General features: G+C 34.7%; 2 protein-coding genes across 3 annotated transcripts; both read left to right on the top strand.

Moving 5' to 3' along the window:
• Window positions 1–1,741: 1,741 nt before the first annotated feature.
• LOC115244040 (SPARC) lies at window positions 1,742–9,971 on the top strand. Of its 2 annotated transcripts, none has more exons than XM_029821403.1 (6): window positions 1,742–1,881; window positions 6,357–6,439; window positions 6,728–6,937; window positions 7,304–7,522; window positions 8,081–8,431; window positions 8,768–9,971. In XM_029821403.1, exons 2-6 carry the CDS (start codon window positions 6,365–6,367, stop codon window positions 8,819–8,821), a joined length of 909 nt encoding a protein of 302 aa, XP_029677263.1. In that variant the 5' UTR covers window positions 1,742–1,881; window positions 6,357–6,364; the 3' UTR covers window positions 8,822–9,971. The 2 variants fall into 2 exon arrangements, with proteins under 2 accessions (XP_029677263.1, XP_029677264.1); XM_029821404.1 differs by lacking the exon at window positions 1,742–1,881 and adding an exon at window positions 5,642–5,899.
• Window positions 9,972–11,049: 1,078 nt separating this feature from the next.
• On the top strand, window positions 11,050–20,178 carry LOC115244041 (histone H2A.V). The gene is made up of 5 exons (XM_029821405.1): window positions 11,050–11,189; window positions 11,335–11,412; window positions 16,407–16,520; window positions 18,239–18,368; window positions 18,754–20,178. Exons 1-5 carry the CDS (start codon window positions 11,187–11,189, stop codon window positions 18,813–18,815), a joined length of 387 nt encoding a protein of 128 aa, XP_029677265.1. The 5' UTR covers window positions 11,050–11,186; the 3' UTR covers window positions 18,816–20,178.
• The last annotated feature ends 2,786 nt before the right edge of the window (window positions 20,179–22,964 follow it).

The raw sequence follows: 22,964 nt of genomic DNA, 5'->3' as shown, positions 1-22,964 counted from the left end.
TTGCAAAAGAGTAAATTGCACTTTATTGATTTAGACAAAATCCACGTACAATACTGCAGTGGTAAAATATTTCCCCTTTACCGTATGCGAGAGATGATGCAGTATACGCGCCATTAGAAGAAGAGAGTTCAAACAAAACGCCAGTTGTTCTTTGACTTTGTATACATATGTAGAGCATATTTAAAGGGATATTTGTATGAATGAGAAAAAAATCGTCTCTAATTCTATATATCTTGTACATTAAAGGTCACTGGAAATAGACGATATCTCCAGAATCATTTTTATTCCAACTTAAGAGACCGGTTTATATATATAGTATTTCAGTCAGCACAATTGCGCAATTGACGTATTCAAAGAGAAAAAAATATGAAAGAGAGAGAAAAAAAATATTTTACGCTGGACGAATATAATATAGTAGTTGTTTAATATTTGCAATCGCAGATTATGACTTCCGAAATTTTTGCCCGCCACTTACTATAAAATATTCTACGCGTCTATTCTCACACCGTTTGACTTCATATTACGTCCTCTCGTCCATGTGCATATCCGTGTGTTCAAGTACAACGTGTTCAAAGCCGTAGTTCACGCGAAATCATCGCTTTACATATTTCAAAGAGAGTTCTGCAAATTTTTAGTGTGAATATGTTTTCGTTTTTAAGTAACTATATTATAATATTAATAATAAAGATAAATATATATATATATATATAATAATGAAATCGAAGGAAAGAATATGCAGAAAAAATATACAAAATAATTATAATAATGTAATTATAATAATTAGAAGACGGCGGTTAATAAGTTATGAATTTTGTAGCATACATTTTTATTTCGGTCTGCCAGGCCAGTTTGCGTGTACCAGCCAATTGAAAACAACGTTACTGCGATAGAGGAAAGAGAAAAAAAAGATAAATGTTAAAGAGAAAAAATGAAAAAGAACAAACATCAGATGTATTGTAACTTTTTGCATTTAGTATATAATACATATATCTACCTTACTACCAATCCTTTTTATAGCATCTCTTTATTTAACGCAACATACCTTTGATTTTGGTACAAATTTTATTAGTTGGCTTCGCGCATAAAGTCAAATTTCCGGTAAATGCAATCAATTTTGCCGAAATTGCTACATTACGGAATCGTCATTTGATGGCGATCGCGAGAGTAAAATGTACAAGGATAATATATATGTATAGATACATTTATGCGAAATTTATATAATTATGTTTATATATAAATTAAATTTTATTACTATTAATATAGAAATAGATATAATGCAAGTAAGATCTTTTTAATTTTTCAAATTACTGCCGATTAACATAACTGATGATTATCCAGTTCTTTCAATCTTGATATCAAGACGTGAATTTCTAATTTCGATTAAAATATAATAATTTTTTAAGAATAGGCATGATTAAAACATTATTTAATACGATTCTGATTCGATTGTTAAGTTCACGTCAACTTTTATCAAAGTGTAGCGAAATTTCTGATTAGAAGTTTAAATAATTCTCAAAAATCGATATCGAGTCGGAAACCCGAGGAAAGTAGAGATTTCGTCGAGACAGTCGGTTATTCGCGGATTGTACGCATTGCGTAAGATGGACACGTAAGAGTGACAGTAGGACATACGCATACGCGCGTGCGGCGGAAAGATCAGACGGGGGTGTAGAAAAAAATAAAAAATGCACGCAAGAGATGAGATCATCTTTCCTCTCCGGCCGCGCGCTCCGGCGTGATGCTGCGATGTGACGCGCCTTGGACGCAGTCAGTAACGGTCCAGCGGCCGATTTGGAGGGTTGTTTCTCTTCTCAAACCTTCTTAAGAAAGGGACACCTCGAGTGAACGGAGGAAGCGGTTTGCGAGGAAAGCCAACGCGAGGTACGATCAATTGTGACTTTTCGTCTTGTCAAGATCTTATTATTTTATCGTGCGGTTCCTGTTTAAGATATTTTCGATCACTGTTGTTACTTGTGATAATTAATATGTATAGATAATTTATCATTTATATCCAAATGCTTGATTTTTTTTTTACTGTACGATATCTTGCGAATATTACCCCAGTTTTTACGTTTAAAGTATAATTAATTTCATATCTATAAAATAAATTCTGTATCTAAATTAATTAATCTGGACAATTTTTTGATGGCCGAATTTGCTGTTTTATTATATGCAGAGAAAACATACTCTTCTATTAAAACATAAAGAAATATAGAAATATTTCAAGTTAATTAGATCTTTATCTGAGGCACGCAATAGTAACATTTACAATTCTAAAAGTAGAAGTAATAAAATATATATGTCGTCAAACACTTATGATTGATATATATGTACGGACTCATATATTATGTATCCGACAAACAGCTACCTGGACGCGTCAGAATTACGAGAAATCACATACGGATGAAAATGAATAGATGGACAATAGATTGCTCCTGCGGCCAGAATTTAGATATATAAAAGAACCATCTTATATTATAAGGGACTCTTTTCAGGGATCATTTCAACATTTTTCATTTTTGACGAAGTTTCTTTAACTTTCTACAGAATTTCTGCTAAACTTTTTATCACGCGCGTCAATACATAAATAAATATATATATATATATATATATTTACATTCCAAATAAAAAATTGATTGAAACGAAAATAATATATTTGAAATTAAATTACTGCGCCAGCAAAAACGTCCCATTAATTTTTGTACGTGCTAGTTTGAATCACTTACAGAACTGCATACGATGGATGTTTTATATCAGTGGGCGTATCCACAACTAACTTATCTCCTGTCATATATTACTTGGAAATCGTGTCCTTTCTGGGACGGAAATCCAACATCCTTTGTTCGTTAAGGTACTGTCATTATGCGGAGACTTAGAAAAGAAAGATATTATCATTTTACAATCGTTAACGAAAAATCTCGCGTTTGCATTTATAGTTTATACGTTATACTTTACGTCTCTTACTAAATGCTATTGAATTATAAATGAGAAAAAAATTAATTTGTATACGAAAAATAGCGTAAAGCATGATATTTGCAATTTTCTATTAATATAGACAACTTAAAATAAAACAGTAATACTCTCTGTGATATTGTTATTTCGAACCAACTCAATCATTCGACCTTTTCTCATGTCACGGTATGCAAAAGTTCAAGACTAAGATCGATAAGAAACTGTTATGAACGTATTATTTTTGAAAATTTACTCCTTCGTAAAAAATACAGAGATATGTATGATTCCTTGGAAATAAGATTCAAAAATGAATAATGAGATTGAAAATCTTGACTCTATTATAAATGAAATAATTCTTAGACTCTGTAAAAACTTGATTAAACTACGTATCATCGCATTAAACAATTCTTGCAATAAATTTTTACAATTCTGTTTATATATATATATATATCCTATATTATTTCTTATATATTCATAATAATATTAATTCGCGTATAAACGTCCTCGATAAGCAAATTGAACGAGTAATTGGACGAATCGAATCAACGCATTCAGCTCGAATATCTCGTCAGCAAACTAGTTAACTTTTAATTCCGCGTTGGTGGAGCTAGCACTTGAACATGGGGAAGACGAGTTCCTGATGTTCCAAGTTTTATGGTATTCTATGTTTCGTGGGCGTAATGATCGATCTAAGCAGACAAAAAATTGAAAACAATTGTATTTCCAAAACTTTGTCTACATTATTTTACGTTATATTGATAGAACATGTATCAACATTTCTTTAAGCCTACATATTGCCTCCGATTAATAAAATCGCAATTCTTTTTATATTTTTCTTCTCTCATCAATATATATTTACTCTTTTTTCACACATGCATCAATTTTAATTCATAAAGTTTATTATAATTTCGCAATTATATATATACATATATTCACACGTATTAATTTGCTCTTTATTTCAACGCGCATTGAAATCAGTTGCATTTGTTTTATCATTACATCTATTGTATAACTTTAATTAAAATTATCAAAGTCTATATTTGTGCACATTGATCAATCAGCATATTATAGATTCCATGCGTACTACAATCATTCACTGTTGTTTTTATATATAAATTTAAATATGAAGTTAAATAATATTCGAAATATGTGGATTGTATATTCGTTAAAATAATATTCTCGTTTCTTTTGTCCGCTCACGCAAACGATTCGCCCACGTCGACAAGCGGCGCGATAAAAAAAGGGGGCCATGTGCCGCGCGTGCGATTCCTACGCACATTGCGCGTATGAGCGCTACGCGCTACGTTTTCCGGAGAACCGCGCGACGCACCGCGAACGCGCTGTAACGTCGAGATGATGTTGGCGGTCAGCATCCGGACTTCTCCGTATGGAGAAGACGAGACGAGACTAACCCGTTACGTAGACCCTCCTCATGTTCAGTCTATACGTAGTTACGTATTAATAGCCGCCAAAATAAAATATTACACAATTTTTCGCGGAAAGTTATGATTATTTTAATAAGATTAGCAGTCTTTCTGGATATATACATTACGACATCAATCAATTCAATGGCCAGTTCTCATCTATCATTTCTTCATAATTTGATGTATTAAAACCTGAATATAATATTCACTTTCTCAATTAAGGTTGATATATGAAGATGTTACTCGTGCATGTTGGATACAAATTTAGAAATAACTATAACGTCTACATGAAATATGAGCGGTTCTTTTCATTTTATATTAATTCTTTTTCTCAGTGAAATATTATTTTAGAGAATTAATTTTATGTAAATAATAATCATTATTTAATGAAAATGGATACATCACACGCACAAATACGGATTTCGAGTTTCCGCCAATTATTCCGTGGATTATGGTCTTCTCTTCCATAACATAACTATATTTATCATCAATGGTCTTTTCATGCTAGTGAGAAATAAAAAAAAAACGTAGTACACGTTGATTGTTCTTCGATTGCAGAATTCATGAACTAATACTGACTTAACAAACCGTGAATATCTCGAATGCAATTAGGCAATGCAATTAGGCGGAATTAAAGCTCGACGGTGAGCGTAATGTGTTTAACTCATGGATGACTCGAAAACACTCGTGTTTTATTAACCGAACACCGATACATGGTATCGTCACGGGATATTTACGTTCCGGGATGACATGTACACATCGTGCGTTTTCTGTAAATATTTCACACATGTGCGTTAGGTCTATTATCACTTTTTTTCTCTTTCTCTCTTTCTTTAATTCTTTAAAATATATATAATTACTGTTTATTAAAATGAAAGATTCATATGTGTGTGTTCTATATAAATAATATCTATCATATTTATTTTAATTTATAAATTCACAAGTATTGCATTTTATAATCAATAATCATGTAACGTTTGTATATTAAATGATATATTTGAATATTAAATATTTTTTTGTTAAATTAAATTTAAAGATTCTACGATCACATGATGTCTAAGGCGAATTCGATTGCGTTCAAATTTCATCGCTGACGAAGGCAGCAGCCGATCGCTGACGTTATGCTGCGTGCGCGTGTCCTTCATCGTTGTTAAAATGCAGCAATGAGGCGACGTCGTAAACCAATTATTATGTCATATGCATCCGCAAAAAGTGACAAGAATGAAGGAACGCCGCGGCAGCATATAACAAAGTCACGCGGATTAAAAGCGTACTCGAGACTCGTCCCAGTCCGGATGTATCTGTGAAACGATTCTTGGTTTTCAAATATATATCTAGGTTATCGCTTCGTTGCTCCTATTAAGGTCCCGCGAGATTTATCGTTGGTCTCGCGTTGACCCGTTGATCGGTGCGTGCGTGCGTGCGTGCGTGTTCGCGTTACGCAGTCGACTTAAGTAGATTTTTTTCCGAACAAATGTTTCGCGACTCTCGTCTTTCTGCCAACGTCAATTGAGAACGTCGCGGTAATAAAACATTAAACGCGAGAAATGAATGGTTGATTTATTTACACGTTCAGACTCGCGCTTGCACCCGATTTAGCTCAGGGATATTAACCCGTTTCGGCACTGAGGCTTGGATCTATTCCGAGAAAAATCTCAATTTTTTAACTTTACGGCCATTCTTTCACAGTGTTGAAATGTGCAGAATTCGAAAGCTGTTAGAAATTGTTTGATAAATTACTCTGCGTTAAATACAAGAGGAAGGACATTGATAATTCAAGCCAGGATCATATTTAAAACGTATAAAAAGTAACGAGAATAGTTTAAATCAAGCTGCCCGTTTTGAAATGATAGCTAATTCAATCTTGCATTCCAGATGCTATTAAACTTTGTTAAAATTGAAAAACCATTCTCTCTATTTTATATCCATTAATTTAAAGGAGATGCATTGTGTATATTCATCGATATCGATTTATCGTAGAAATCGCAATGCGGACGAAGCTGCAGCTATTGTTGGTCGCGTTGCTCCTGGCGGTCCTGATAGTGGACGTGTCCGCCCAACAGGTATTAATTACTATCGTTCAACGATACGCATTCTGAATTATCATAAAATCTTTTCAATTTTATCAGAAAGTCGCAAGAAGAAATTAAATTGAAAATTCTCGCTTTTCGAAATTTTTCTCAAGTAGTCCACGTGTTACATCTATAAATTATGTAAAATACAATACTGTAAGAAAGAGAGAATATCGATTATATGTAAAAATATTCAACTATCTCCTATTGTTTAAAATATAAAATATAAAAGAGAGAAATATTATTTATTAATCTAACTTGATCTGAATCGATTCTCAGCACAAACGGAAATATCGACGTCGTACGACCACAACAGAAGTACCTATGCAAGATGAGATCATGAACATGTTGGAGGCTGATGAAACAGCCGAGGAGGCGGAGGACGCTGAGGTCACTCTCGAAAATGGCAGAAACGAGGCTGGATCGAAGCAGCAGCTCCAGGCAGACCCGTGCCTGGACAAACACTGCGGCGCTGGTCGCGTTTGCAAGGTTCATTGAAAAGAAAATATTTTTTGTATATAAATCTAAAATAATTGCTATACATGGCAAATAATAAAGATTGATTCGCGATTATTGTAAACAAGTAGCTTAAAAATATTATTTAGAAAATTTATCCTAAATCAAATTTTTTAATTAAGATTCTTAAATCTTGAAGTTTTTATTTCTGTTTATCTATAGTCCTCCAGATTTTTTTTATCATTTCCAACATCTAATATTCAATAACATAATAAAATACCGAATATGAGGAATAAAAAAATGCATTTTAATATATTTTAGTACAATGTAAGAATTTATTCCTCTTTTTATGATAAGCGAGAATAAAAAGGAGAATGTGTGGAATTTCTTCGATTTCAGATTACGGAGGAGGGCACGGCCGAATGCATTTGCGTGGAGCTTTGCAACCAGGAGGTCGATCCGCGTCGCAAGGTCTGCACCAACTATAATGAGACCTTTGGTAGCGACTGTGAGGTCTATCAAGCGCGTTGCTTTTGCAATACCGGTGACGCCAGGTGTAGAGGCCCCGATTATCAACATATTCACATCGAGTACTATGGCGAGTGCCGACAGATGCCCGTGAGTATTATTCCGTTACAAATGTAACTCTTTTCATACAGTATACTACTAACAAGTAGGAAACTAAAACCTCTATTATTTTAGTCTTTTGGAAAAGTATTTAAACCGTTTTTTAAAAGTTATATTTTTCTAAAAACATAATTTTGTTAAACAAAAAAAGTCACATTTTTATGAATTTTTATTCTATAGAAAGATATCGTTTGCATCTCTCTATCACTTTGTTTTTATAAACAAACAATTGTTTTTTCTTGATTAAGAGAGAAAAAGCAAAATATATTTTTCAAATCCCGATGTTTATAAAGAGGACTTTGTTATTTTTTCCACCAAGCATTTGCTTCGATAGAAAATGGAACGCGTTCCATTTAATTTAATATGGTCTATTATTTTTATACAGCAAAATAATATTGCACTATGATCAAATAAACAATTTTTATTAACCGACGTATTCGTGTAGAGCCAAGATTAAAAAGTAATTTAGAGATCAAATTTTTATCCATTCTCTGGAAATTTTTTCAGAACGCTTTTCAATCATTTAAAAAATACTAAATTCATTTGTAGATGTGCAAGGAGGAGGACATGGCTGACTTTCCCAGACGAATGCGCGACTGGTTATTCAATATCATGCGCGATTTGGCAGATCGTCAAGAATTGCCATCGCATTATCTGAAGATGCAACGCGAGGCCGAAACCAATCATACGTTGCGTTGGGCGAACGCGGCTATTTGGAAATGGTGCGACTTGGACGGGCATCCGCACGACCGGGCAGTGTCAAGGCACGAGCTCTTCCCTATCAGGGCGCCCTTAATGGCCCTCGAACACTGTATCGCGCCCTTCCTCGACTCTTGTGACATCGACAATGATCATAAGATTACGCTGATCGAGTGGGGCAAATGTCTAGAGCTCGACGAGGTATCTATCTTTTTCTTCTGACTTTTTTCTCCAGACGAAAAAGAATATCTTATATTATACCAAGTAGGTATTACAAAATCAAAAACATTCCTTGTATGAACTCTTCACATTGGATATTGTGCGTGTGATATTTCTCTCTATTTTCTGAATTAAACGTTCTTTAATGCAATTCGAAATATCATATTAATAATCATATTAAATGATGATACAATATATTAATGGATATATTAATGATGAATAATAATGTTGTTAAAGAATATTGAGAAATCTGGTTGACGAGATTTTCTGACAACGCGTATACTTTAATTAATTCTAACAACATAATTATAATTTCAGGACGACATAGATGACAAGTGCGATGAATTAGCAGAGGCGAATCACGAGCATTAGAGACACATCGAATCCTCCTCGGAGAAGGATGAGAGAGGAGCGCGAGCGACAGAATAGATCGGGATATACGAACACAATAGCAGGACAGGCAAACGGTCAAGGAAGGGCGGGAGGGGCGCGAAGGGCGCAGGTGACGCGCAGAGAAGGGCAGGGCACGGCAGGGGAGAGAATGTGTAGATAAAAATGGCGGGAAAAATCGTCGCAAACGCGCGTGCGTAGACACGGTAGTACGCAGGCCCTGCACGCACCGACGAGTCGATACTGCGCGACGAGGCCATATCATTGCGATGCTGATATGCCGTGCCTTGGTCTCCTCGTTACGTGCCAAGCAACCGACAATCGAACTGCTTCAAATTAGCTCCTCAATAATACAGGCCTCGTCGTAGTCCTGCGCACGGCGACGCAATTCGCGATTACGGTCGATTACGCGGATAGGGAGAATTTAAATTTCAATATGCAATCGAACGTTGATGCATCTCGATACTTACAGTCGCATAATTCAATTAATTCGAATTCAAGTCAAAAGAACGATATGATTCGAGGCGTACATGCAAACAAATATTTGCTCTTTCGAGAAATACAGAAGAATGCAAAGGATTCGATTTTTAGAAACGATTCAGAGAATTTGAGTTCGGATAAAGAGAAGATATATCTCGATTATAAGCGTATAAATAGAACGTACAATAAGTAAATTGTACTAAACATAAATTTATCATTTTGTTATTTAAAAGAGAAAATCGAGAAATATCCATGTGATTATAAAGCTAAAAATAAATGTGTAAGTGAAGTATCGACTTTATTCGACAAACTCGTCGATGAAAAATATTTGAATAATGCGGATCTTTTACATATTTACTCGCCATTTTGTGATCACCCCGCCATATGTCGTTATAATCGTCCGTTTCGCCGTCCAACAATGATCCAGACTTGTGATCGTAGAAATTAATTCTCCTTTCGAGAAAGAATGCATACTTTTCTGAAATATATTATTAAGACACGTTATACACACACGTTCAATATAAAAATTCGCATTCGCGCTCCTTGTAGTATAATTTTCATGTTATCCCGTAGCAATATATTATTTTCTATATACGACTTTTTTGTATAAAATCACTGCCTTTTCCGATAATAAAGAGAAATAATACCGTTAGTCCATTTCGTTGCAAATATATTATTTTCCGTTCTCTTTGTCTTGCAACATTTTATTTTTCAAAATCGAGATATTTGATAATATATGAAAAAAAGATTTTTTTAATTAATATATATTATAATATATATATATATATATTAATATATATCTACCAATAAATGTTATTGCGCACAAGAATCAATAATATTTGACAAATACAATTTTGCAAACATATTTTATACTAGAAGATTTATTGAGTCAATATTATTCACATTGTCATATATATATTAACTCACCGCTTTGTTTGTAATATGTTTCATCAGATTGGAACACATATTTGTGTTTATAAGTGAAATTGTTTTCCATTTTATATCCAAATATTTTTTAGAAACAAATTTCATATATATTGCGAAAAGAGTAAGATATTTTGTCTATATATATACGATATTTATATATATATATACAAAGAAGATAAAATCGACAATTAGATTTAAGTACATTTCATCGCAACGTATGCTTTTAACACAATAACGTGCGTGACGTTTGTTTCAATATTTATAAACATTGATTGTCGAAGATGTCAACAATAAAACACGGCTCAATATTTACAGTTTCTTATAACAAGACATACCAAACGCATTATAAGTAAACATGCTCTATCGTGTTTTTGCCTCTGTTTACTTCATTTTTATTTATACGACCAGTCATAGCTCATTGTCGAAATGACGACGAGCACATGACAAGGCGACGAAGAATTATTCGCGCATAATTACGCGTGACGCGCACGAGTCTTGACCGAAAACGTTATCGCAATAAGTATAAGTATTAAAGAGAAATATTAGTATAAGAGAGAAGAACAGAAAATCGGATATGTTTTCCTTGTTTGATTCTCCTGCGCGAATCCATAATAATCGGGACAACGAAAGCATCCGCGACTTGTCCTTTTTTACTATAATGCCATCTTCTTACTTTCGATGAAAGCGTGCAAGTCCATCTACATAAGTGTATAGTCTATGGTTATAGCTAAACCGGTAACTCGTCGAGTGCATCGGCAGACGGCGCTCGATTCGCTCACCGCTTGGCTCCTATTGGCTAACGCGCGGTCACGTGATGCGACCGCGGGACGCGTCAGTAGCGCCAAGCGCATTTGGCGGGCTCGTCGCGTTTAGACGGCGTCGTTCGTGACTGCTCGCGAGTCTTTCGTGCTGTGTGCGTGTCGAATATCCACGTCGCGCAATGGTGAGTATCCGCGTGTTTTTGACGCGCTCGACGGCCATCCGCGACCGCTGTCGATATCCTCGCGCGCCGCCGAGTCTTCCCCGTCGACTGACGGAGTTTCGCAGCTGCATCTCGCAAATTAACCGTGATTTTTGTGTCCGAACAGGCTGGCGGTAAGGCGGGCAAGGACTCTGGCAAGGCAAAGGCAAAGGCGGTCTCGCGCTCGGCTAGGGCCGGCCTGCAGGTGAGTCGTGATTCGACAGCGTTGAGAACGTGTACGGGTTGGCAGAATCGATTTGAGTGAACACGCGTGTTCTCGGCTCGCGCGTCCCGACTGATTAACTTTTTCTCCTCTCTCTCTCTCTCTCTCTCTCCTGCGCTCTCCCGGCCTTGCAGGTTAAATCATCATGGTTGGCGCGAAAAACCCGGCCGACTCTCGAAGCCGTAACCGGCAAAGCGCTTTTCGGCGGCTCGCAGCTCGCCCGGATACGTCGTAAGTGCGCGCGACGGCGCCGCGTTTCTCGCTCTACACGCGTCACGCCGAACCTTCGAGAAGCGGGCGTGCGAGACGGTTTATTTTTCGAATATACGTTGCGTGCGGTTTGCGACGGTTTTGAAACGCGCGAGTACGGTCGGACCGGACCGGCTCTCCCCGTCCGATCAATTGCTCGTCCCCGGCATCTTTTTCACGCGGTTATTCGACCCAGCGGCGACCTCGACGACGCGCTGTAAATCGACAATCAATTTTTGCCGCTCGTCGCGATCGCGCCAGTTCGACTTTAGTACAGCCGAGCTCTCAAACGACGCGAGCGAGGCGTCGTTTCCGTTCGCCGTTTGTTATTTCCCGTCCCCACGGTTGTCATCGATACACTCGACGCCGACTTTTTTTTTTTTTTTTTTTTTTTTTCTACTTGTATCGTATTTACATTCATCGCGACGCGTGTGTCGCGCGATATCCGCGACCGCGAATATCTATATCGACCGTGCGTGCACCGACGTTTATCCGTCGACTTAACCCCGGTGCAGATTGCCCACAATTGTTTACGATTCCGCGGTCGGATCGAACCGGCGAGGCGCGACGATTGCAAATTCGAACGGCACGTCGGTCCATTCTCGTCAGTTTGTTCATTGCGTCTATCGCGCGTCGTTTCAATCGCGATTATCTCATCGATCGGCTCATCGTTTATCACGTTGGACGCGCGTAAATGGCGATTAAATCGCGATTTTCGAGATCATCGTTCTGCAGTGTGAAATTCCATCTCATCGTACGAAGAATGTTCCCTCCCCTCCCCACCCCTCTTCTCTTCCTTTCTGCCATTTAACGTGAAATAGAATTTTTACTAATAATTCAATCTATACGGCACAAAACTATCGAATCAAATCGAAGTTGTTACATAATACTGGACATGTTCAGAAACGGTCTCCATATCTAGTGAAAAAGATAATATTTTTTTCGAAAATTGATACAATTTTTCTTTACCACACATATTTAAACGAATGTAATTTTTTACTTAATTTATAATTATTGTAAATTATACTTGATAATTGATATTATTTTAACTTTTTCATCGAGTCGCGATAAAAGTTAAGAGCGAAAGTTTTAAGTGCTTTTCTAATAATTTTGGAATTTTACATTCTCTCTGTTTGATATAATTGTAGTTTAATGGAAACTAGAATACTTTAATTATTTAAACTTTTTCTTCGGTTGATAAAAGAAATGGAAAAAAATATACACATCTATGAATTAGTATTATCGCTATTTGTGAAGAAAGAATTTCAAGAGAACAATCAATTCGTATTTTTTTTTTTTTTTTTGACACGTTATCATATACTCTTTCTACACACTGTCGTGATTAAAATTCTTCATTGTAACACTAAAGCACAATCTATCCTTCAAATGGTAACGGATGTCCAATCTCGATGCCACATCGGTGAGCAAAATCCATATTCACTTTCCACATTTAACGTTAAACGCGGTCAAACATTCTTTCGTCTACCTACGAAGATCGTGCACAGCTACATTTAGCTGATTTAGCGCTAAATGCGGCATGTGAATATAGGGACTTGAAGTGGCGAGCACCTACGCTACGAGTCGATATTACTGCGCGATAATTTCGTCGCCAATAATATTTGGCAAATAAGATTATTTCGAGATACAGTTTGCACACCTCGAAAAGAGATGAGCATATCTGCAAGATGATCTGTTTCGATATATTTTGCTAATGATTGTCAGAAAAATTAATAATACTTTGATCGTACTTTGAAATATATGTATAGAGGACGTGCAGAAATTAATCACATTAAATGAGTTTCAATTGCGATAAAAACCATAAAGTATTTTTTTTCTAATTTTGTAGAATTTTAGATTTACATTCTCTTTGGTTTAATTGTAGTTTAGTGGAAATTAAATATTTCTGTTATGATTCATCGAGTGATTTTTTAATGAAAATACGGGTGCGTGTGTGTGTTTGTATGCTTCGAAGAAGATAAAGTTTTAACTACCTTGCGGACTATATCGCATCTTAATCTTATCTCAAAATTAAATGTACGATTACAATAATAACGAAAACGTATATATATATATTGCTCATATATGATCTGATAAGCGTAGACACGAATAAAAAACGCTAGAATTATATGTATAATAAATAGAATGTAAAATTTAAATTTATTTTGATCAACTTGAATTTTCTTGACTAGATATATATTTTATATATATGTTCTAGATTCTTATTCTCATCTCTCTCGCGGTTTCAGTCTTATTTTATAGAAGCGCGATATTTCGACATGTCGATCGTGTTCTCGGTATCAGCGGTGACAAAATTATTGTGCAACAATATCGACCGTGCTTGGGTAAGGGGAGGAGGGGGAAACCAGCCACTTGCGAGAGTGTCGTGCAATCGACATGCGAGAGAATCCACGAATGGAATTTTAGAGCAACCATCGGAGCGCCTTAGAGCGAGAGATTCTCTCAAACGCGTCTTTGGGCGTACGTCGGATGACGAAACTTCGTGCCAAAAGCTGGAGAGCGCGAGAGGAGGGAGAAAGGGGATAGAAGCGAAGGCGAGAGAGAGAGAGAAAGATGGAGATGAAGAGAAACAGCGAGCCAAATCGTAACCGCTCGATATTCGTAGCGTGAGAACGAGATGAGGTCCGATATTCGCGCGCGTTTTTTTCCACGAACAGCGAGAAAGGAGAAAATTTCCACTCGCCACAGAAATAACATAGACACAAAGCGACGCGAATTACCGAAATGACGAGGCGGAATGTGTGCGTTCGCGTTGTTACCGCGAGAACGGAACTGGATCGGCAATGATATGACAGTGACGACGACGACGACGACGACGACGACGTTCCCCGATGATGCTGGAAGACGATCGCGGACTCATCGTCTCGACGGCGGAATGAATACGGAAATCCGTGTCATCATTTATCGCTCGATATTTAGCCTCGGCCGAGAGCTGCTGACGCCGTAACCGACGACCGCGTGTCGTTTGAACGGGTAGTAGACGCGTGCGTAGATCTCGTACGAAAAACATTCGACTCGACGACGTCGTCGGTACAAGTTCCGGCAGAAGTTACTAGACGCGTCGTCAGTGGTGAATTAAGACACGCGAGGGCACCAGGCGCAAATAAAAATTCCAATACAAAATTTCAAAGTAATTAATCTACAAACTATTAGTGTCGTTATTGATATCAATACATAATATAGATAATCATAATTATTATCACTCATAAAATTGTCACACACTCTATATATACTTGTATAAAGTATAAAGTATTTTAATACAAAATTTTCCGATAATAAAAGTTGTCAACCGATAGTAAATTATTGATTTTGAGACTAACATATTTAAAAGACGATAGTAGCAAAAAAATTTCGATATAAATATTAAATATTTTAAATCTTATATAAAGATTTGGTTATTTTTTAATGTGATTTGCAATAACATAATTTTAAAAATAAAACATTTTGAGCCTTAAGAGATTTATATAAACGGCTTGTGTATTCGGGTAAAACTACCTCTGTAATTCAATGGTTGTGAATACATATTAGCTGAGAACGTTTGCGCTGAGAACTGCGTTCGGATATCAAACATTATTTACGTAGTTTATCCACGATCCGCTAGATATTTACAGGGTGTTTTTTAGCGTGCGACGAACGGCTGTTTGCTTTACCAAGAAACGCGTAAAATGATCTGCCTACTCTCTTCTAAACATATCTTTAAATATATTTAACGCATCACACGAATTGTTTCACAATTTTTGTGCATCGACAAAGATTTGTAAACTCAAATATGAATTTAATGAAATTTACATAAATTTTCTTTTGTTATTTTTATATCTAATAAGTTTTTGAATGCTTTCCATATATTAAGAAATGCCCTGTATACGCAGAACGACATTGTTTAATTTTTTCGGCTGAATAACATCGTTTAATTTTTTCCACGACTCTTTTATTAGATCTATTATTCATTGCGCCAATTTTTACATTACTGTTTGCTTTATTTATTCTATTGTTCTTCAACTTGTTTTGTCTTTTTGTAGGATAAGAACATGTTTTGTATGTATATGGTTATACATTTCTAACCATCCGTGTGTCTCCTCTATCTCTTATTCTTTTTTTTAATATTCCTACAAAATTCAGTGTTGTTCAACAACATTCTGAATAAATACGTATCTAAAAATATAAACGTTTCTTATATGTTTTGCCTTTTTATTTTATAATCTACCACACCGTCATTGATAATTACGTAAGCAATAACATTTTGTGATAGAATTCTGCAAATAGATTAAATGCAATGTAAAATGTTCAGTTTGGAGCCATACAAAAATATTATTCACACAATATCCAAGAAAGAGAAAACAAATATGGTATAATGTAATATGTTTATCAAATTATTAAATTTATAATTATAATTACGTAGTATGAATAGCTCCGTTTCGCGAGTTTTCAAACTTATAATTTAATCGCATGTGTGACCGAGCTTTTTGTATCACTACATGTATTACGTACATTTCTACGTGTCACAATGTGACGTCAATCTTTTTCGTCAATCTTCAAAACATTATATATATATATGTATATATGTATATGTGTGTGTGTATATATATATATATATATATATATATATATATATATATGTGTATCGGTTGTCCAATCACAAATATGTTTTTGTTTCATTTGACTCGTGTCTGGAATAAAAAAAGCGCAGCTAATTTAGTGGTTTATTGCAGTTCCCGGTAGGCAGAATTCACAGGCATTTGAAAAACAGAACCACGAGTCATGGTCGAGTAGGCGCTACTGCGGCAGTGTATAGTGCGGCCATTTTGGAATACCTCACGGCCGAGGTAAGTGAATATATATACGTGTGTGAGTGAAAGAGAAAGGGGAGGGGAAAGAGAAAATGCGAGAAAGATTGTAACTGATACTGGAACTGTGAAACTGAAGCTCTCCATTAGATCCCACGAGATTGAGCATATGTACATCAATGAAGTAACGTGACAATATAGTCAAAAGAAAAAGAAAAATATTTACACAAAATGACTTGAGTCGTTAAGCGAAGGGAAGCTCAAATATATGTAGGGAGCGAATAATAAATATTACAAATAATAACGATGAAATAGATGGAATCATATAAATTGTAAGGTAAGACTGAAGATTAAGAGAAACATTAATATACTCGACGTTAGAAAATTGTTTCGATTTTTATTTCTTGGTGTGCTTGCAAACACATTAATGCTATTAATATTTAATAATTAAATTATATATTTTCTTTTGCTACCGTTACATTTAATAATTTATTTGATATAAATGTAAGTTTTTTAAAGCTTACAATAACTATGTCTGTAATGTACTTAATTAAACGTAATTATTAAACGTAAATATATTTAATAATTAAATATTTAATAACGTTTACGTTAGCTCAAGCGCGAAAAGAGGAAGAAAGATTGAATAACGAATAAAGAGAGAAAATACAGATATGCGATAGGGAACAGATGTTATAAACGACAGCGTCACAGCAGAAATCTGAGGGCACTTTAGCCGCCAAAACAATATGGCCGACTTTCCCGCTTTATTTTTAAGCAGAATGCATTATGGTCAATTAAAAATATCAAGACGTTACATGCTTATTAAAATTAAAATTTCTATGTCAAAGGTTTATTTCATTTGGCGAACAATAATTTTGTATAATTTATTATTTTCTTTTGTTCTTTATGTAATTATAATTATTATCAATATATTGTTATATGCTTCATATTCATTGCATAAAAAATTTAATTAATTTCATTATTTATCTGTGCATCTCAGAGAATTTCTTCTTTAAAAAATGTTGCTATATAACAAAATAACGATACTCAATATTGTAAATATGCTTGTTGGCTATGATAATTATTTGAACAATTATTAAAGGAAATGAACATAATAATAAAAAAGAAAATATTAGATAGAATTATATTTATATACATATATATTGAATTTAAGATTGCTTGTAGAATAGTTTGCTTTTATTTTCAATTGATACAATTCTACTCTTTTGTTAAGTTTTGAAATTTTCAGAATTAAGAATCTTTCAAACTATAAAATTTGAATAATTTAATATATAGAATTTTTTGTGTTATTGTGTGAATACAAAGTATTGTAAAGAATAAGATATGAAGAAAGAGGAAAAAGATAGCATATATAAATATGCATATTAATCGATCAATCAACTTATAAAAATAACTTTAATTTGCATTTATTAATGACAAGAGTTTAAGGTAAGAAGAGTTATATAATTAAATCTTGGTAAATATACTGTATGATATTAGGCTACTAGTGAAAATAATATTATTTTTAAATGCCTTACATAAAAAATAGCAATTTGCATTTATTAGTGACAATGCAAGTTTAAAGCAAAAGAGAATAATGTTAAGTAATTGAATTTTGATAGATAAACGGTAATGTGTTAATGAAAATAATGTTATTTTTGAGTGTTATTATAGTCGTGCTTCAAATAAGTTTCTACTGTTCAATTTTGAAAATTAAGATACTTCATTAAATAATTATAATTGTTTTTTTTGTTCAGGTGTTGGAGTTGGCGGGAAACGCATCAAAGGATTTGAAAGTTAAACGTATTACACCTAGACATCTGCAACTTGCCATACGTGGTGATGAAGAATTAGATAGTCTTATTAAAGCTACTATTGCAGGAGGAGGTATATTTCTTTTAATATTATTGTTTTCATATAACATAACTTATATTAATTATTAATATAACTTAGGCTTGTTATTTCGGCTTTAAGCGAGATTTAAAACTTTTTGGCTTTAGGCTTCAGACTATAATTCCATCGTTGATTAACTTATAATCTAAAGCTGAAAGTTAAATAATATTGGTGCAATCGAGCCTTAATTATGATCAATATATATCACCTTAAAAATTATTATTAACTTTATTATTAATTGATGTAATAATATAGTGTAGCAGAGTGTAATATTTTCATATCAGTTTTTGTATACAATTCATTGTACAAAATTTTATTTTATTTACATTAGTGTAAAACGCAAGAAATTTATGTGTTGTGTGTTTTTATTTGATTATAGGTGTCATTCCACATATCCACAAATCGCTTATTGGCAAGAAGGGTTCGCAGAAGCCAGCATAATTTAGCGATAATTGATATTGAACATTTCATTATTCGTGGGCAAATGGGAGGAGGAAAGAGTTGATCCAGTGTTTGTTGACAAAGTGTACCTAGGTTACTAAATCGATGGCGAGACTGGCGTGATATATACATAGAGATATATATAGATATATAAATAAAACAGTATATTGATATATAATTTAATATAGATAAAAATGAGAGTAAAGAAAAAAGACAAATGTTCATCACACAATTAACAAATGGGCAAGACAGGGAGAATCGTAAACCGAGAGTAGGAAATTTTTAGTGTATTGCGAGCGATGCGTTGTAGCATGGCTTGTTCGAGGTAACGACAGTCTTTGGTACAGTTTGCAACTTACGAACACTGCGGATGCATCAGAAGGCGTGTGAAAACGTCTTCAAACTATGTTTAATTATTTACGATACACCGCGGACGAAGCTATCGGTTCTTGTATCGAATCACTATTGCTTAATTTTATTTCATTTAAATCATTTTTAAATTGCGTTATCCTACTGTCAAAGAAATGTCTTATTAATTTTTTCTTAAACAAAGTATCATTTTCGATAATTTTGTTTTCACAAAGATATTGATTGTAGCGTTACGTGTAACGTTACGTTCAATTTGGTTCATTGTTCAGCGTTTAAAAAGTTTTTATATACATTGAATTTATTGTATACGCCAACATGCGATATTCTAACATATGGATAAAGTAGTAAAGATTTCCTTATCGTCGGATTCGTCACAGCGGAAAAAAAAGAAATGCAAGGCGGACGTTTACACATGTGACTTCCGAGTTCACGACTCGAATGACTCCACATTTTGCCAAATGCGTATAGAAATATATGATAAAGTTTCCAGTCTTCGAACTGCTATTTAAATATTGTCTCAAAATCTTTGACCAATCTTCTTTCACCAGTACTCAAGTTTTTTTTGCGCGTTTTCCCTGTCGGATCACAACACAGTCATTATAGAAGTCAATTCCAGAATTTGGAAAGTTTATGTGATTCAACCTAATTTAACAAAACAAATATCAAAAATTGTATGGCTTAAATTTGCGAAATTAAACAAACCTTTAATCTCGGTAAAGAAATTAGACTGTAAATTGTTTAATTGTATTGCAAATTTTTTGCGATCTAAACAATAGCGAAGACTGACACTTCAATTCTTGTAAAATATAATCGGAGATATAGATATAGAAATACGATTCGAGATATCCGAAAGTTTATTAGCACATATAAGGACGTGTGTATTTTTATTTTTGCTTCAATCATTTTCTTTTGATGTTTGTCACTTCGTTATCTGTATGATTCAGACAATTTTGACTGTACCTTTACGGAATAACGCACCATATATTAAACACCAGCCATATGTAAAACGTTCATTTTTTCATAATAAAGATAAATTTTATTACTAAATATTCCTTCACATAAATCAAATTAATATAATTTTACATAAAATTTTGATTTAAGAAATTATAATTTAATTCGTAAAAAAGAAAGAGCAGAAAAGGATTTAATTCCACAAGAGCAATGCAATATAAATAAAATAAAGGAACAAAGACCAATAATGTTGCCATCAAAGTAAAAAATTGCATTTGTGTTTGTCTATATAGACTTTATAAATAAGCTCGGATTTTCTCCATTTGATAATATCTGATTGAGACGTAAATACGATCTTTTCATCGATACCTGATCGTCGTGCATGTGTATACGAGCGTGCGCGCCACCTGGTGAGCAATGCCTGAAGCCGTGGAGGTCCCCGCCGGCGGCTCTTTCGACGAGCTGCTCACTGGTGAGAGATGAAGGAGGAGGGAGGCAGAGAGCGCGCGCGCCGATTGCGAGCGCGAGCGAGATAGAGGGAGGGGAGAAGGCCCGAGCTCCCCGCTCGCGGCGGCGCAACGTTCAGAGTTGTGGTCGCCTTTCACGGGTACGGTCGAGTCGGTTGCCCAAGCGGGGCTGGAGTAACATAAACGTTCGCGATCGCGCTCTCGTCCGAGTCTGAGTTCCGGAAATTCTGCCGTCACCGCCCGGTGAGTTGTTCGATCTAAAGATCGATCGCGACACGCAGGCATACGTACAGTCACGCGTATCTCTCGCTCCGTTGCGAGACCGAGGAGCTGTGCGATCCGGGCTCGCGGTGGCAAATCACGTAAAACAGGAGCGAGAGTGTAATATCCCGGAGGACGCGAATCCCTTTCTCCGCATCTCGTGCGACGCGGAGAGATAGAGAAAGACAGACGCGCGTCTCATTCTTGCGCCAAGCAGTTTTTTTCTTTTTTAAATCGTATATCGTCTTGAAGATTGCCGCGTCTGTCTGGCTCACTTGCTGCTGTCGCACGACCGTTGCCGGTGTTTACGTGTCATTCGCATCCGCGTTCGCGCGTGATTCTTACCGGCGATCCTCGCTCGCGATCAGTGTTAATCACGCGCAGAAAGAATTCGCAGAATTCTCGAGTTGGGCGAAAAGAATTGCCGTCCGAGGAAAAAAACCTTTCTTTTTTTTTCTCTCGTATCGTATTACTCAACTTGGTTTCGAAGCATCCGTTGAAGTTGTCTCTATTTATCCGCGGCTAAAGTCATTCAAGTGAATCGCTCGGCATATCGAAAGTGTGTAATTTTTAAACAATAACATAATAGTTTGAGAACGCAGACGAAGAGGTATTTTTCATACAGATAAGTCCTTTTTTATATTTACATCGAGTGTGTTGACATTGATGTTTATGATCGATGTTTACGATTGACAAACAGTTACCAAAGTTGTACGGGAAAGTTAAAGAAGATGTAGTAATATCAAAATTACATATTATATATATATATTATTATTGAGAGATATATTTAATAATACGTAGACTTTAATATTATTATTATTATATATATTCTCAATATATATTTCTTTAATATTGTGAGAGTTGAACTTTATTTAGAGAATATTTATGGATAAAAGAAATATAAAAAAGAATAGCTCGGGATATTACGATAGGACATACGATATACATTGTGATAAGATCATTATTAATCTGATTTTACTAATCCGGAATATGAATTGTGTTATTAAAGTACTTTTATTATATTTAAAAATTTTCTTTTTCATTATATAAAATTTGCATATCGATTGATAAAATTTTTCTCGCAAACCAATATAATGCGTAATTATTGATAATATAATAAATTAATGGAAAAAAGAGATATGACATTTTTATTGAATTTTGCCAATGTGGGAAGCAAGTTACAAAATATAATAAATATTTACAAACATTTTATAAATTTTTAATGTCGGTGATAATATTCTTTTTGTCGTATATTTTGATGATATTTATCTTTCGATACTTGCATGAAAACTTTTACGGATGGATAATATTTTAATACTCGTTATTTTTTTCATTTATTTTTTAATAACGTTAGTGTTGTAATAGATTAATTTTTCTATATAGTCGATTGAATTCGATTTACATCTATAAACTAGAAAGATTATTTAGGATTAATGTGCATGTAATTATGGTTGCATTTGAGTAGATGGAAAGAATGTAATTACGATCGCCTCTGGTACTTAACAAATTGAGTGAATCAAAGTATACGAAATCTTCGACTCAATCTTTTAGAAACGTAATCGAAAGCAAGTAACTCAATCAAAGTGTAATTTCTTTAATTCTTTTTAATCCTTCGAGTACCGTCTTATCTTCATTTATTCACGATGCCTAACACACAATGAAATTGGATAGAGAATTGAGTGGATAAATCTATTTGTCTTTCAGTTAAAAATAAGATTAGAAATAAAATTGAAAATAAGATTATAATAGATTAATTCTTTTCTCTTTAAATATATATCATTAAATGTTATTATATATATTATATGAATAATAGAAAAATATCGATATATTTTATATATTAAAATACGTGAAAAATCGTACGGGAAAAACGCGGAGCGCCTCGTTGCGTTTAATCAGGCGAAGAAATTTGAACTTGCAATTTTCAAATTTCGCGCGGAATTTGCGCGGCTAAATTACGGTAACTCGAGCGAGGATTGCCAACGCGACGACGAAAATCGCGACGTCGAATTTTGCGTTTCGCGCGAACAATCGGCGAGAATGTTCGTGTCTTTCGTCTCCGTTTAAACGAAACTCGCGAAAGACAACATCTTCTGTTTTGAAG

This window comes from Formica exsecta, unplaced genomic scaffold (assembly GCF_003651465.1).
Source record: "Formica exsecta isolate Colony F162 unplaced genomic scaffold, ASM365146v1 scaffold79, whole genome shotgun sequence".
Classification (NCBI taxonomy): domain Eukaryota; kingdom Metazoa; phylum Arthropoda; class Insecta; order Hymenoptera; family Formicidae; genus Formica; species Formica exsecta.
Note: the sequence above shows the minus strand (reverse complement) of the source record. Positions and strands in the feature narration are given on the sequence as shown.